The sequence below is a fragment of the Nerophis lumbriciformis genome, linkage group LG16 (assembly GCF_033978685.3).
Source record: "Nerophis lumbriciformis linkage group LG16, RoL_Nlum_v2.1, whole genome shotgun sequence".
In the NCBI taxonomy this organism is placed as follows: domain Eukaryota; kingdom Metazoa; phylum Chordata; class Actinopteri; order Syngnathiformes; family Syngnathidae; genus Nerophis; species Nerophis lumbriciformis.
In genome coordinates this window covers 39916682-39934598 of record NC_084563.2, presented here as the reverse complement: position 1 = coordinate 39934598, position 17917 = coordinate 39916682, and the positions used below count along the sequence as shown (strand labels likewise).

At 41.5% G+C, this 17917-nt stretch overlaps 1 protein-coding gene across 1 annotated transcript in view; it reads right to left on the bottom strand.

The window, feature by feature from the left end:
- Positions 1-17917, bottom strand: part of LOC133617268 (ribosomal protein S6 kinase beta-2-like) — a 59836-nt gene that overhangs the window by 11668 nt on the left and 30251 nt on the right. Inside the window, exons 9-12 of the mRNA XM_061977158.2 lie at positions 14731-14821; positions 10112-10202; positions 4943-5050; positions 357-419 (exon numbers count right to left, since the gene is read on the bottom strand). Of these exons, the coding sequence (XP_061833142.1) occupies positions 357-419; positions 4943-5050; positions 10112-10202; positions 14731-14821 (353 nt within the window). The remainder of the gene's footprint in view (positions 1-356; positions 420-4942; positions 5051-10111; positions 10203-14730; positions 14822-17917) is intronic.

The following is a 17917-nucleotide window of genomic DNA, read 5'->3' as shown; positions in this document are numbered from 1 at the left end:
TTTTTAAAGAAAATCATATAGCAAATTATACGATGACGTCATTGTGACCACGCCCCCACAGGAATCTTGGCAATCTAGGGGATACCTGTATAACGGTTTATCATTAATATTGATATTTGTTACAGGCCTAGTCCAGTCTTTCTTGAAATCATTGAAATCAGTGAAATTAGTGAATTATCCTTAACCCACAAAGTGAGAGCTAACTAACTTGGAGCTCCAGAGTGAGGGAAACTATTTTCAAATGATCACACCAATAGGAGGTTCTCAATGTGAGAATTGCAATACAGATGTAAAGGACAAAACTTTTTGCAATGGCGAACAGTGACTCTTGTATGAATGGAGAAAAAAAAAGTTACTTGGATATCAGTGCAGTCTGTTTTGCTGGAGCCTAGTCTTTGGTGTGGATTCTTCTTCAACAACTGAAAGCAGAAAAACAAAGGAACATACAATTATACAAAGGAGGATAGTTTTATACACAGGGTTTGTTTGAAATCAACCCCGTCCAAACACCTCAATACATTTTATTGTGCTATTTATAAAAGCCCTCCCGTCGGCAACTTGCCTCACCTGGCATTAGGGATGTCCCGATCCGATATTTGGATCGGATCGGCCGCCGATATTTGCCAAAAAATGCGTATCGGCAAGGCATGGGAAAATGCCGATCCAGATCCAGTTTAAAAAAAACAACTCCGGTCCGTGTTTTCCAACGCACCGATTTAAATAATACATTCCACTTTTCTGCTGCTCTTCTCACTCTTTTCTGTGTCTCCCTCTCACAGACAGCAAGCGCACCTTCTTACACACGTCACATACTGTCACGTCATACGTCACATACGTATATGTCCTCTCCCAGCAGAGAGGTAGCAGCATGGCTAACGTTAGCTGTGATGCTCGCGCAGCCGTGTGACCAACGCTCCCTCTAAGGTGCGCGCCTGTGCAATTGCGCACTGCTCAAGCGTCCTCTGCGCATAGCAATTATATGCCACGCACAAAATCAAATAAAAAAATGAGCGCATAACAATTTTCGACACACGGACACGACAGAGAAAACAGTTTTCGTCATCATTGTTCAAATATTGTAACGTCTGTCGAGACGCTTATCTCCATTCGGTGCCACACGCCCACACCATCAAAATGCCGAGGCAAACATTTCCACATCAACACCGTATGAAAAAATTAGTGATTTTTTTAGTTGTGATTTCCTTCTCTGCATGAAAGTTTAAAAGTAGCATATATTAAAGCAATATGAAGAAGAATGTTTTAATGTAGACATGCAAGCCTTGAAAGAACATTTTGAAAATCAAGACTACATTTCCTGCAAATGGGTGCATTTCTACCCTATATTTTAACTTTAGATTTATTCTCATATCAAACTCTTTTGGCTGTCTTTTTGACACTTACATCCGGCGCCCCCCTCCACACCCCGGATTATAAATAATGTAAATAATTCAATGTGATTATCTTGTGTGATGACTGTATTATGATGATAGTATATATCTGATAGTATATATCTGTATCATGAATCAATTTAAGTGCACCCCGACTTAAACAAGTTGAAAAACTTATTCTTAAAAACTTAACCATTTAGTGGTCAATTGTACGGAATATGTACTTCACTGTGCAACCTACTAATAAAAGTCTCAATCAATCAATCAAAACACATAGAATCATCATACTGCTGTGATTATATGCATCAAGTGTTCATTCAAGGCTAAGGTAAAATATCGAGATATATATCGTGTATCGCAATATGGCCTTAAAATATCGCAATATTAAAAAAAGGCCATATCACCCAACCCTAGTTCAATGATGCCATTTCTGTTTGTCATGTATAATTCTGTCTATTTTGTGTTTATCCTTGAATAAACAGGTCAGTTTCTTGTTACCAACCAATGTGTATTATTCAAACTCTCCTAATTCAGCTGGCTAGTTGTTATCAAGAGTACTAAAACCCTTTTCAACATGATTCTGACAACTAAGTAGGCTAAATAACTTTAAACTTTAATACATGCTCAGATAGGCCAGTATCGGTCAGTATCGGTATCAGTCAGTATCGGTATCAGATCGGAAGTGCAAAAACAATATTGGTATCGGATCGGAAGTGCAAAAACCTGGATCGGGACATCCCTACCTGGCATTACTCATGTATACAGTATGTGTATATAATTTACATACAATCATATTTGTTTCACGGATGGGTTACTAAGGAAATGGAAATGTACAATTTCATGGAATAGGGCAGTGTTGTTTAAATCCATTAAATTTGTATCTTCAACTAGAAAATAGAATTTCTGTAGAAATTGTGTGTGAATGACCCAATGCTGCAGCTGAACTGAAATGCAGAACGAATGTACAGTATTGTAAGAATATATTTGAATTTACGGTAGGAATGGTTTGAATATTGAAGAATTCGAGTTGAAATGCTAATGGAATGTAGAAGCCAATTGATGGAAACAGTTAGACTGTGAAATGGTTTGAATATAGAAATACTTTGATTATAGGAATGATTTGGAATGTTGAAATGGTTTGAATGTGGAAGATCGAAAACTGTACTGAAATGCACTATGAATTTAGAAATGATAAATTAAATAGTTGGAATTAAAACCATATGACATAGATGTACGGCTGCAAAATTATCAAAAAAAGATTCACACGTTTCGTCCCTCCTGGATTTGAACCCAAGTTACTGGGGTGGAAAGCAGGTATGTAATCAACTACCGGTAAGCAAAACACCCGAGCTGTCAAGGTGATGTTCAACTTTGGATGTTAAAAAGAGCAACTGAAATTGACAAATAATTACCCAGAAGTCTTTGCTGCAACGATACTACATTTTCAGCTCATTGTTACGGATAAATCAACGTTTTTTTTATACAATCAAAATATTTTTCCTTGATTGTATAGCACATTTACTTGCAAACAAGTTAACATACAAATACACATAGACGGAGTAGACATAGGAAGGGTAAAAGAAACAAGATTTTTGGGAGTATTAATAGATGATCAAATGAACTGGAAATCTCATATACAAAACATACAACATAAGGTGGCAAAAAACATTTCAATAATGAATAAAGCAAAATATGTCCTGGGCCAAAAATCACTACATATTCTCTACTGCTCGCTAGTGTTACCATATCTGAGTTATTGTGTAGAAATATGGGGAAATAACTACAAATGTGCGCTACATTCGCTAACCGTGTTACAAAAAAGATCAGTTAGAATAATACATAATGTTGGATATAGAGAACATACAAACCCTTTATTTATTAAGTCAAAAATATTAAAGTTCGGTGATTTGGTAAAATTGCAAACAGCTAAAATGATGTACAAAGCAAACTATAACCTACTATGTACATCAATTCTTCTCAACCTAAGAGGAGAAATATAACCTTAGAGGAAAAAATAATTTAAAACATTTATATGCACGTACAACACTTGGAACTTTTAGCATATCAGTATGTGGAATTAAATTATGGAATGGATTAAGTAAAGAAGTTAAAAATTGTACTGATATGATACAGTTTAAGAGGTTGTTCAAAATAATAGTGCTTACAGAGTACAAAGAAGAAGAATTATGAGAAATACTTCCAACCTTATTGAAAATAAGATATTCTTCATCTCAGTATGTTAATAATGACTGAATTAATTAATTAATTACATATTACAAAACTGTTGTATACTAATTCATAGATGTTATTTTATTATATAAAAAGGTCAGTAAATGTTTCTATATATTTGTAAACGCTTTGAAGTGGGAAAGGGGTAGGATTAAATAAGCTTTGCTTCTTCCTACTCCTTTTCGGGCATGATGTAAAATGAAATGATATGAAATTGTGTGATGTATTATGATGTAAGTGTGTTCATGTTCGAAATAAACTAAAGAAAGAAAGAACATTTAGGGGAAAAAGGTTGAAACCATAGCTAAGATTGACAGGGGAATTAAAGAGATCTGTGGTTCAGTGATGTCACCTTATGCTTGAATCCACAAGTCAGCCAATATGACATGGCTGCATCACTACATATGTCACTGCTCGAGTTTCGTAAATTGCCTTTGCAGGACTATGCCAATGGACTTGATTGGCTATGTAGAATTAATATTCCCTTCCAGAGAATGAAGCTTCACATAAAGTACGTTGCAAAAACATAATGAACTATTAAAGTAAAAGATATCAGGGACAATGAAATCATCACCAATATAATGCCTGTGATGAGGTGGCCACTTGTCCAGGGTGTACCCCGCCTTCCGCCCGATTGTAGCTGAGATAGGCTCCAGCTCCAGCGCCCCCCGCGACCCCGAAGGGAATAAGCAGTAGAAATGGATGGATGGATGGATAATGCATATTAGCTACAAAACTGACTATTCGTTGAAATCCAAAGATGGCTTCCACACTGTACTCCTACTGCAATAGGTCTAAATGCATTTCTGCGAAAGTACTGCACTGTGGCTAGTTTCATACTAAATAACTGTTATTTTACTTCAACAAATGCATTTCCTGAATGTGTGTGGAACGTTTACTTGCAGTCAAAGTTAGTTTTAGGGTGAATGCCTGTGGGCAAAATATGAAACAAGATAAATCTGCGGAATTAGCTGAGTGGAATTTAAAAAGTGTTTTAACCGATACCCAATGTAATTACAACATATTTTTTAACTCTTTCTTACATTACGATTTTTTTTAGGTTCCCCCATTAAACTGTCATTTGCAGGAAGGGTAACTCAAGTGAATTAATTGGTGGCAAAGTCGTTTTCTTTGGTAAGACAAAAATTCTCAAAAAACCCAAATTGGTTTAGAAGCTCCTGGATCTGCTTAACAAACTGATGGTTTGACAAGCCTAAATGTCTTGTGTGTGTGTGTGTGTGTGTGTGTGTGTGTGTGTGTGTGTGTGTGTGTGTGTGTGTGTGTGTGTGTGTGTGTGTGTGTGTGTGTGTGTGTGTGTTACAGACCTTCTTGATGAGGTCCTTGGCATCAATGGTCAGGTACGGAGGAAGAATGAGCTTACATTTCAAGATCTTATCAATGGTCTTTTTTCGGTTTTCTCCTGTAAATGGAGGCTGGGGTGGAAGGTAAAAAGAGGGTAGTTAAGTGCCGAAAGTCAAAGCGTATTTATTGTGCAAATAAACATGGCAATTAATTAAGGAAAGAATCCTGTACACATTATAGTGTTGCAACAATTAATTATAATCCATTGTCAATCCAATCATATGTAGCAGCCCATCCCATTCAGCGGTACCTTGGCAGCATGTTATAAGTTGCAACGCTAACTGATACCATTCCATAGAGCAGAGGATAAATCCTAATAATTTTGAATGGCAAACACCAGGGGCTTCATGTATTAAAGGGGTCATATTATGATTGTTTTTCTATATCTATAACACTTCTTTGTGTCTACATAACATGTAATGGCGGTTCTTAGGTCATAAAGTTGTATGGATTATGTTTTACACCATCCTCAAGCCACTTTCAGGATGTGCGGTTTTGTGGGCGGCCTTATTTGCGTGCCTCCAATTCAATTGCATCGTCTCCCCGCCAGCCATGTTGTAGTTATTAGCGCTTCCATATCATGTCTACTGACAGATATAAGTTCAAACTATATGCTACTTTGTATTAGAAATGGCAACAGAGGTGGATGCATGTGCATGTACGAGCCAGTCTGCACTACAATAAAAGGATAGAGGAAAAACAAGGAACTTATGGACTACAACGATGGACTCGCGCAAAGCTCTTTGGTTAAATCTCTACCATACATGGATATATCCGCTGAGGTTTACTCTTGGGGTAAAATGTCACAAACTAGGCAAATTCCAAATGGGTGGTTTGCAGGAAGAACAAAGGCAGGCAAGATTGTTTTATAAATATCATCACTGTGCCTCCAGGGTTTGATTTCAAATTTCCGGGACTTATGCAGATCCCAAATACACAAAAACAACCCTAACCCTTTTAGACTTACATGGATTTTCTACAAAAAAATTGTAGGCTAAAATCCAGAAAACGTTGGTACGCACAAACAAATTCAGATGTATTAAAAGTTTGCGCACAAATTAATCCAAGCACATTTATTTTGTACGTCCCAATCAACGTGGAATGAAGTGCACATGCTTGAGTGGCTGCGCCTCTCCCTATCCACATCTTCATTTAAATATGCAATTAATATTTAAATTAGCCATGTGCCTTAGATTTTACCACTTGCACAGTCAGAAAACACAACGATCATGATCAAGACAGCAAAAAAATAAATAATTTCACCAACAATGACTTGGAGATGCTTCTTGCTGGATAGTAAAAATGTACTCTATTCCAGTATTGTTGCAATTAGGTGCAGCAGCGCATGCGCCGGGGAAAAGGTCTGGTTTAGTATTTTAAATTTTTTATGCACAGGTGTTTAACGAGTATACTTTGCACACAGAGATAATCGGGCTTGTTTGATCTTTAGTTGAAGTTAGTGCCAGAAAAAAAAATGTCACTAACATTAACCGCTGACTCGTAATGAGGCTGTAAAAATGAGATATAAAATGTATGCATGACGGGGATTAATATTAAAGGCCTACTGAAACCCACTACTACAGACCACGCAGTCTGATAGTTTATACATCAATGATGAAATCTTAACATTGCAACACATGCCAATACGGCCGGGTTAGCTTACTAAAGTGCAATTTTAAATTTTGCGCGAAATATCCTGCTGAAAACGTCTCGGTATGATGACACCTGCGCGTGACGTCACGGATTGTTGAGGACATTTTGGGACAGCACGCTGGCCAGCTATTAAGTCGTCTGTTTTCATCGCAAAATTCCACAGTATTCTGGACATCTGTGTTGGTGAATCTTTTGCAATTTGTTCAATGACCAATGGAGACAGCAAAGAAGAAAGCTGTAGGTGGGAAGCGGTGTATTGCGGCAGGGGTTGTGTCGGATAACGCACCCCCGCCGTAGAATGCAACCCCTGACTGTTGTGCCGGATAACACAGCCGGTGTTTCATTGTTTACATTCCCGGAAGATGACAGTCAAGCTTTACCATTGGCCTGTGGAGAACTGGGACAACAGAGACTCTTACCAGGAGGACATTGAGTTGGATACGCAGACGCTGTACCGTGAGTACGCATGCAGCTGCGGCTTCCAAACATTTGATCGCTTGCCCGTACGTGCGTGCCGCTATGTGCATGTCACGTACGTGACTTTGGGGACTTTGGGGAAATATATGTGCTGTATGAACTTTGGGGAGGTGAACGGTACTTTGGGCTGTGGGATTGAGTGTGTTGTGCAGGTGTTTGAGTTGTATTGGCGGGTTATATGGACGGGAGGGGGGAGGTGTTTGTTATGCGGGATTAATTTGTGGCATATTAAATATAATCCTGGTTGTGTTGTGGCTAATAGAGTATATATATGTCTTGTGTTAATTTACTGTTTTAGTCATTCTCAGCTGAATATCAGGTTCCACCCGCCTCTCACAGCATCAGAATCAGCTTTATTGTCATTACGCAGGGTGACGAGATTGAGCATCTTCCCTATCTGAATCGCTCCCATTGCCCTCTAGTCCTTCACTCTCACTTTCCTCATCCACGAATCTTTCATCCTCGCTCAAATTAATGGGGAAATTGTCGCTTTCTCGGTCCGAATCGCTCTCGCTGCTGGTGGCCATGATTGTAAACAATGTGCGGATGTGAGGAGCTCCACAACCTGTGACGTCACGCGCATATCGTCCGCTACTTCCGGTACAGGCAAGGCTTTTTTATCAGCGACCAAAAGTTGCAAACTTTATCGTCGATGTTCTCTACTAAATCCTTTCAGCGAAAATATGGCAATATCGCGAAATGATCAAGTATGACACATAGAATGGACCTGCTATCCCCATTTAAATAAGAAAATCGCATTTCAGTAGGCCTTTAAGACACTTACATGACTGAATGCACTCACCAAAAAGCCACAAATGGCGCACAAAGCCAGCTTGTGGTCTGTTCCCAACCATGCTGTTACTTAAAATGAACCAGGTCAAATAACTACAATGTTACTTCATTGCATTTGCACATCACATGTGATCTGTACATTGATCGAATGAATGTTTTTTGGTGACATATACATATTTGCCATGATGGCGAGCAATGTGTGTGCAGTCAATAGCTTCGATTACATCAGGAAAACCGTCTGTTGCTTCAAATCGCATGTGAATTCTGGCTTGTTCAGCTGCCTTGTAAGAACATTTGATATACTTGGCCAATTGAATGTGTTTTATTCGCACCACTTTAACTAAGCTTTTGTATCCATTTGTCTAATTGCACACACATGGGTGTGTTAACTGATTGTATGTCTCTGAGGTGCACATAAATCATTCTGAGGAGTAATTGTTTGACATTTCTTTATTTAAACAGTTACCCAGCATCAATTCTGAGTGTGGCCAAAGTATACAGAGCATTTAGAAATAAGCGTGCGACAGCCGTGAAGTTGGCATTAGGCACCGCTCATTTCCACTTTGCGTTCGCTCTTAATACTTCTCAACTTTGCAAGGTTTTTGTGCGTATGCACGCTTAATACATGAGGCCCCAGATGATGAGGAAGCTGAGCTGTCCATTGTCATTGTTCAGTAGCAGTGTGTCCCCTACCATTGCTTATTCAGGAAAGTCAATGTATTTTCTGCATAGAACCAGTTAAAGGGGAACATTATCACAATTTCAGAAGGGTTAAAACCATTAAAAATCAGTTCCCAGTGGCTTATTTTATTTTTCGAAGTTTTTTTCAAAATTTTACCCATCACGCAATATCCCTAAAAAAAGCTTCAAAGTGCCTGATTTTAACCATCGTTATATACACCCGTCCATTTTCCTGTGACGTCACACAGTGATGCCAATACAAACAAACAGCAAGGTATAGCGACATTAGCTCGGATTCAGACTCGGATTTCAGCGGCTTAACACTGTCTGATAAGATAATTACTAACAACTATGAACTAGGTTTACAGCATATGAAATACATTTGGCAACAACATGCACTTTGAGAGGGCAGACAGCCCATTTCAGGCGCGCTAAGAACATAGATTTTTCCACGATTTCAGCACTCAGGTTAACCATACCTAAATAGACACAAAATACTGCATTACACAAGACTACCCGAATGTACTCGAATGATTGAAAAAAATAAATGTTTTTAAGCTAAATTATTGGTAAACACAGTTTATGTATAATAATTTACGTAAAACCGCGAGTAATGAATAAAGTTTTCATCAATTAATATATTCTGTAGACATACCCTCATCCGCTCTCTTTTCCTGAAAGCTGATCTGTCCAGTTTTGGAGTTGATGTCAGCAGGCCAGGGAAGCTAGGGTCGATATTCTTCTCTTGATCATCTTCGGTGGCATAAGGGACGGTGTGAGCCAAGACATCCAGGGGGTTTAGCTCGCTCGTCTGCGGGAACAAACTGCCGCCATTGCTTGCCGTGCTAACGAGGTCCGTTGTCCCTGAATAGCTCACACACTCCAGCAGATTCAATGGGGGTCTGGCGGCAGATTTCTTTGACTTTATCGTTGGAAATGCATCTGCTTTGAGTGTCGCAGGATATCCACACATTCTTGCCATCTCTGTCGTAGCATAGCTTTCGTCGGTAAAGTGTGCGGAACAAACGACTGACCATTTCGTCGGCTTTCCCCACACCCTCGTATTTTGAACAAATTTCGTCCAATTTCTTGCCACTTTCGCATCTTTGGGCCACTGGTGCAACTTGAATCCGTCCCTGTTCGTGTTGTTACACCCTCCGACAACACACCGACGAAAGTGAGAAAATGGCGGATTGCTTCCAGCTCTGAGAGCGAATAATAGAAAGGCGTTTAATTCGCCAAAATTCACCCATTTAGTTCGGAAATCGGTTAAAAAAAATATATGGTCTTTTTTCTGCAACATCAGGGTATATATTGACGCTTACATAGGTCTGGTGATAATGTTCCCCTTTAAATAGTTGAAGAATACCTTTGATATATACAGGTATATCTTGTCCTTTTTTAACTTAAGTTCACATGCGGTTCAGCCAACTCAAACCAGCCAAACTGCTTTTAGCTCAGGGACAAAGTGCAATTGTTTGTGACAATGTTTTAGTTCTCACCTCCTCTCTCAAAAACTTTCATCTTACCGATCCAGTCATCATGTCATACATCAGGCACCCAAGGCTCCACCAGTCTACTGCTCTGTTGTGGCCTGACCGCGTCAGGATCTCAGGGGCCCTATAACAGTGAGTTCAGAGAAAAAAGCAGAAGAAAGATATTTATCAGGCTCTCGCTAGAGACAGACACAATGTAAAAAGTGTGGTTGTTTTAATGTCAATACATGACCACTCGCAATGTAAAACAAACTGCTTTTGCAAATTAAAGATTATTTTTATCAAACAGCATCTACAACAGTATCAGAGAGTGGAAACCTATTTTTTATTGACCCGAATCATTTTCCTATACTTTCTTATATTCTATTTTGACAAATCAACCACAACGAGCGACCAGCAGTGGTTTACATTAGGGGTGTCCAGATACACTTTTTTCACTTTCAATATAATACCAATACTGCAGTCTTGATAACTGGCCAATACCAATATTGATTCGGTAAGATATCAGAACATATATCAGGTCCGATCCTCGGCTACATAAGCTAGCTCTTGGGACGTGGAACGTCACCTTGCTGGGGGGGAAGGAGCCTGAGCTAGTGCGCGAGGTAGAGAAGTTCCGGCTAGATATAGTCGGACTCACCTCGACGCACAGCAAGGGCTCTGGAACCAGTTCTCTCGAGAGGGGTTGGACTCTCTTCCACACTGACTGTTGTTTGTGCTTACGCACCAAACAGCAGTTCAGGGTACCCACCCTTTTTGGATGCACTCGAGGGAGTACTGGAAAGTGCTCCCCCGGGTGATTCCCTTGTCCTACTGGGTGACTTCAACGCTCATGTTGGCAACGACAGTGAAACCTGGAGAGGCGTGATTGGGAAGAATGGCCGCCCGGATCTGAACCCGAGTGGTGTTTTGTTATCGTACTTTTGTGCTCGTCACAGATTGTCCATAACAAACACCATGTTCAAACATAAGGGTGTCCATATGTGCACTTGGCACCAGGACACCCTAAGCCGCAGTTCCATGATCGACTTTGTAGTTGTGTCATCGGATTTGCGGCCTCATGTTTTGGACACTCGGGTGAAGAGAGGGGCGGAGCTTTCTACCGATTAACCACCTGGTGGTGAGTTGGCTGCGATGGTGGGGGAAGATGCCGGACAGACCTGGCAGGCCCAAACGCATTGTGAGGGTCTGCTGGGAACGTCTGGCAGAGTCTCCTGTCAGAGAGAGTTTCAATTCCCACCTCCGGAAGAACTTTGAACATGTCACGAGGGATGTGATGGACATTGAGTCCGAGTGGACCATGTTCCGCGCCTCTATTGTTGAGGCGGCTGATTGGAGCTGTGGCCGCAAGGTAGTTGGTGCTTGTCGTGGCGGTAATCCTAGAACCCGTTGGCGGACACCGGCGGTGAGGGATGCCGTCAAGCTGAAGAAGGAGTCCTATCGGGTTCTTTTGGCTCATGGGACTCCGGAGGCAGCGGACAGGTACCGACAGGCCAAGCGGTGTGCGGCTTCAGCGGTCGCAAAGGCAAAAACTCGGACATGGGAGGAGTTCGGGGAAGCCATGGAAAACGACTTCCGGACGGCTTCGAAGCGATTCTGGACCACCATCCGCCGCCTCAGGAAGGGGAAGCAGTGCACTGTCAACACCGTGTATAGTGCGGATGGTGTTCTGCTGACCTCGACTGCGGATGTTGTGGATCGGTGGAGGGAATACTTCGAAGACCTCCTCAATCCCACCAACACGTCTTCCTATGAGGAAGCAGTGCCTGGGGAATCTGTGGTGGGCTCTCCTATTTCTGGGGCTGAGGTTGCTGAGGTAGTTAAAAAGCTCCTCGGTGGCAAGGCCCCGGGGTGGACGAGAGCCGCCCGGAGTTCCTTAAGGCTCTGGATGCTGTGGGGCTGTCTTGGTTGACAAGACTCTGCTGCATCGCGTGGACATCGGGGGCGGTACCTCTGGATTGGCAGACCGTGGTGGTGGTTCCTCTCTTTAAGAAGGGGAACCGGAGGGTGTGTTCTAACTATCGTGGGATCACACTCCTCAGCCTTCCCGGTAAGGTCTATTCAGGTGTACTGGAGAGGAGGCTACGCCGGATAGTCGAACCTCGGATTCAGGAGGAACAGTGTGGTTTTCGTCCTGGTCGTGGAACTGTGGACCAGCTCTATACTCTCGGTAGGGTCCTTGAGGGTGCATGGGAGTTTGCCCAACCAGTCTACATGTGCTTTGTGGACTTGGAGAAGGCATTCGACCGTGTCCCTCGGGAGGTCCTGTGGGGAGTGCTCAGAGTTTATGGGGTATCGGACTGTCTGATTGTGGCTGTCCGCTCCCTGTACAATCAGTGTCAGAGCTTGGTCCGCATTGCCGGCAGTAGGTCGGACACGTTTCCAGTGAGGGTTGGACTCCGCCAAGGCTGCCCTTTGTCACCGATTCTGTTCATAACTTTTATGGACAGAATTTCTAGGCGCAGTCAAGGCGTTGAGGGGTTCCGGTTTGGTGGCTGCAGGATTAGGTCTCTGCTTTTTGGGGATGATGTGGTCCTGATGGCTTCATCTGGCCGGGATCTTCAGCTCTCACTGGATCAGTTCGCAGCCGAGTGTGAAGCGACTGGGATGAGAATCAGCACCTCCAAGTCCGAGTCCATGGTTCTCGCCCGGAAAAGGATGGAGTGCCATCTCCGGGTTGGGGAGGAGACCCTGCCCCAAGTGGAGGAGTTCAAGTACCTAGGAGTCTTGTTCACGAATGGGGGGGAGTGGATCGTGAGATCGACAGGCGGATCGGTGCGGCGTCTTCAGTAATGCGGACGCTGTATCGATCCGTTGTGGTGAAGAAGGAGCTGAGCCGGAAGGCAAAGCTCTCAATTTACCGGTCGATCTACGTTCCTATCCTCACCTATGGTCATGAGCTTTGGGTTATGACCGAAAGGACAAGATCACGGGTACAAGCGGCCGAAATGAGTTTCCTACGCCGGATGGCGGGGCTCTCCCTTAGAGATAGGGTGAGAAGCTCTGTCATCCGGGGGGGAGCTCAAAGTAAAGCCGCTGCTCCTCCACATCGAGAGGAGCCAGATGAGGTGGTTCGGGCATCTGGTCAGGATGCCACCCGAACGCCTCCCTAGGGAGGTGTTTAGGGCATGTCCAACCGGTAGGAGGCCACGGGGAAGACCCAGGACACGTTGGGAAGACTATGTCTCCCGGCTGGCCTGGGAACGCCTCGGGATCCCCCTGGAAGAGCTGGACGAAGTGGCTGCGGAGAGGAAAGTCTGGGCTTCCCTGCTTAGGCTGCTGCCCCCGCGACCCGACCTCGGATAAGCGGAAGAAGATGGATGGATGGAAGATATCAGAACGAATCATACATACCTTTATTATTTTGTTGTGTGGAATGTTAGAAAAGACTTGATCAAGTGAAACTAGTCAAACTAAGAACAATGGTAGGTAGGAAAAACATGAATTCAGGACTTATTCAGAAAACGGACATGTTGCATCACTACAGACCCTTCACAACCTGATCACAAACTGCTTAAACTCGTCCCTTCCGGCAGGCGTTACTAATTACTGTATAACAAAACAACCCATCAGAACAGTTTCTTCCCCCAGGCTATCACTTTGAAAAACGCTGAACAGTCAGTGTCAGACCTGTTGCTGTGAAATAACCCTGAAACTAATCATACACTGTAAATGTACTATATCGTGTTCACTTCATCATCCTTTTGCTTTATTTACCACTGCACTACCATCTTATTAGCCTTGGACATATTAGCCATTGAATTGTTTATATTTTAGTTAATTGTTAATATATATTGTTTACATTGAACAAAGAGCACCGTCTACAGTAACTAGTCAAATTCCATTTGTGTTAAACACACCTGGCCAATAAAACTGATTCTGATATACAACTATAATTATTTGATTAAAATACAAGACCAACCTTGTGTGCTTATTAGAGGACATTTATTGTTAACTGGCTGTAGCGCTTTGCACAAATAAACACACTGCAAGACTGCTTGTAAACGGAGCGCTTATATTAAGAGATTTTGGATGCAAACCGATTTAATCAGATACTTGTTTTTTTTACTTTCTTTTACTTGTTTTATTTCTGCGGATTTCACGGCAATATCTGTTTTCACTAGCCGATCAGGACACAGTTAACTTAATCCATTTTGGCTCTAAAAGATTAATGTCAACTTTCACTTTTTCCCGCAATACAAACATTTTTTAAATAAAAACACTGCAACGTCCATCGCTATTTATGGGAACCACAAAATTAGGCATTAAAGTCCACAATAATCTCAAAGAAGGCCTGCAAAGTCTTGGGGGCACTGTTTATTAGATTTAGTGCTCATTAACCTGGTAGGCAATGCTAATCATTTTAAATGTACATAATATTTCCTTAAGAATATCAATGTGTAATTGTCTCATAAGTACAGTAGGGAAAAATGACAACAATACATGTTGCTATGCACTTAGATTACATTGATAATTCCCTTTATACTCACTTTAAAGGTTTCAACCTTGATATTGTTACACATGTTGCTGTAGCACAATCGCAGGAGTTCAAAGGTCCATAATTTAATTACATCTCCGTAGGTCCACAAAATACGCATTAAGACAAAAAGTGTAGATTGTGTGTGTGTGCATGTGTAAGCAGCATTACTCACATGTACTCTATTGTGCCACAGAATGTGTGCGTGATGCTTCCATCATGAATTGACTCCTTGCAGAGACCAAAGTCAGTTAGCTTGATGTGCCCTTTAAATAATAAGACAAATTAGACTCACAGTGAACTTAAGTTTAATCATCGACATTAAATTAAATTATTAATATAAGATTAGCCCTGACTAAACATTGTAAATGGGTTATACTTTTATAGCTTTTTCTACCTTCAAAGTACTCAAAAGCGCTTTGACACTATTTCCACATTCACACACACATTCAGACACTGATGGCGGGAGCTGCCATGCAAGGCCCTAAGCACGACCCATCAAGAGCAAGGGTGAAGTGTCTTGCCAAAGGACACAACAGACGTGACTAGGATGGCGGAAGCTGGGGATCGAACCAGGAACCCTCAGGTTGCTGGCACGGCCGCTCTCCCAACCGAGCCACGCCGTCTACAATGAAGTAACAGGAAGTAGAGTTGTAAAGCTATACCTTCTCATTTAAAAAATATACATATCTATTGATTGTAATTTATCTGAAAAATGTATGCATGTACGCCAAACACAAAAAGGCTCAAGGATTTTTTTTCTCTCCCGGGGATAAGGGAAGGCTTGACTGATGCGTGCGGTTGCTTCTCGTTTGTTTAATACAAGTAGTTGTGATACACAGCACCAGCATGTTCGATATAAAAGTAGTTTTAACTGAATTTGACCAAAGAATATTCATCAAAAACAGTTATGCTTAACACAAGCAATGATGGCAAAAATGTTTTAACATGCAAAAGTGACATATACAGCAACGGACTGCACAAATGCGTCTGCTAAGACCCAGACAATACATCCATAATGCAACAAGTGTTTTTATCCCATATGCATAATCAATCAAAACAGACAACTATGCATTATTGTTTCGGATGACAATATAATAACTTATGAAATTAACAATAGTGAAATTAATACTAGGCCTATAGGCTACAAAGGCAACCGCATTGTCGCAACGAGACGTGCAAACAGCTTGTGTCTAATGATTTGGCTCACAACATCATAACTTCAGAAAAATTAATTGCTGTACATTAACAACATGGGCTGTGGTGTACACACACACAAATTATTTGGAAATGATTCGGCAAGAAGCGCAAATACCCTGTGCCAATTGGGCACACACTTAAAAGGGAACTGCACTTTTTTTCTTTCTTTTTTACCTATCGTTCACAATCATTATGAAAGACAAGACGACTGATGTATTTTTTTTTTCAATGCATTCTAAATATCAAATAAATGCCATCAAAAGTCTACTTACAGATCGGAGCCGATCTCTTCTGCCTATAAAGCCCCTTAAAAAATCCAAACACCTCCAATTAAGTTTTCATATACATGCTTTAATTATATGTAATATAGTAATGGGCACATTTATAACGACATTTAATATTAACGTATGTTGCTCATTTTAAGCATGCGGGTTGCAATAATTGCAAAAACGCATCCCGACGTTCGCATTTTTACCCCACTACTCACTGCAGACTTTGAGAGCCGACAAACATAATAAAACATCACTTACTGTGCAATGCCTGCTGTCATCAGGATAGCAACTGCAAGGATGGTCATATATTCCCGTTTAGATGAAGAATAATCCTCGCGTAGAAAAGGGTGGTAGAATCTAGGGATGTCCCGATCTTCCGATCCGATACCGATGTTGTTTTTGCACTTCCGATCCGATACCGATACTGGCCTATCCGAGCATGCATTAAAGTTTAAAGTTATTTAGCCTACTTAGTTGTCAGATTCATGTTGAAAAGGGTTTTAGTACTCTTGATAACAACTAGCCAGCTGAATTAGGTGAGTTTGAATAATACACAATGGTTGGTAACAAGAAACTGAACTGTTTATTCAGGGATAAACACAAAATACACAAAATTATACATGACAAACAGAAATGGCATCATTGAACTAGGGCTGGGCGATATGGCCTTTTTTTAATATCGCAATATTTTAAGGCCATATTGCGATACACGATATATATGTGGATATTTTACCTTAGCCTTGAATGAACACTTGATGCATATAATCACAGCAGTATGATGATTCTATGTGTCTACATTAAAACATTCTTCTTTATACTGCATTAATATATGCTACTTTTAAACTTTCATGCAGAGAAGGAAATCACAACTAAAAAAATCACTAGTTTTTCATACGGTGTTTATCTGGAAATGTTTGCCTCGGCATTTTGATGGTGTGGGCGTGTGGCATCGAATGGAGATGTTGACGTGCACATATTAGCAGTAAAGCTACTTTTTATAGCAACGCTTTTGCTCCACACTTGACAAATTACAGTTGTCTGTTCGACATATTCCCACTTAAAGCCAAACCACCGCCAGACGATGGACCCCCTGCTGTTTTTTGGGGGAATTCATTAATTCTTCCTTCATTCGATTATCACTCGCACGGCTGCGCTAGCATCACAGCTAACGTTACCCATGCTGCTACCTCTCTGCTCGGGGAGGGCGTATACGTATGTGACGTATGACGTGACAGTATGTGACGTATGTAAGAAGGTGCGCTTGCTGTCTGTGAGGAGACAGGAAAGAGTGAGAAGAACCTGTAGTGTAATGCCAGCAGCTAAAAGCAACTGCGTGAGAACGTATACTCGAATATCACCATATAGTCATTTTCTATATCGCACAGAGACAGCTGACATTTTTACCGATAACTTTTCATTCACATGGCCATCTTAACGGTTAGGACACAGACCTGTGGATGTGTTGAAGGTGTGCTGTAAAATGCGGAACGGAAATTAGGGAGCCGAGAAAAATTAGAATGTATTGTTTAAATCGGTGCGTTGGAAAACACAAACCGGAATTTCTTTAAAAACTGGATCTGAATCGGCATTTTCCCATGCCTTGCCCATACGCATTTTTTGGCAAATATCGGCGGCCGATCCGATATTTGGATCGGATCGGGACATCCCTAGTAGAATCAACCGCCTTTTTGTGTCTTTCTCACCATTTCCGTGTCTAAATTAGCTGTCAAAGTGTACCAACTTGTCGGAATACATCCTCGTTCTTCTACTATCAAGGTGAGATGCATAATTTATGATCTATAATAAAATTTGACGAGCAAGGAATCGAAGACGCAGCTGATCAGTCGATCATGTCAACATTGGCACGCAAGGTTGTGATCACGGCGCTGC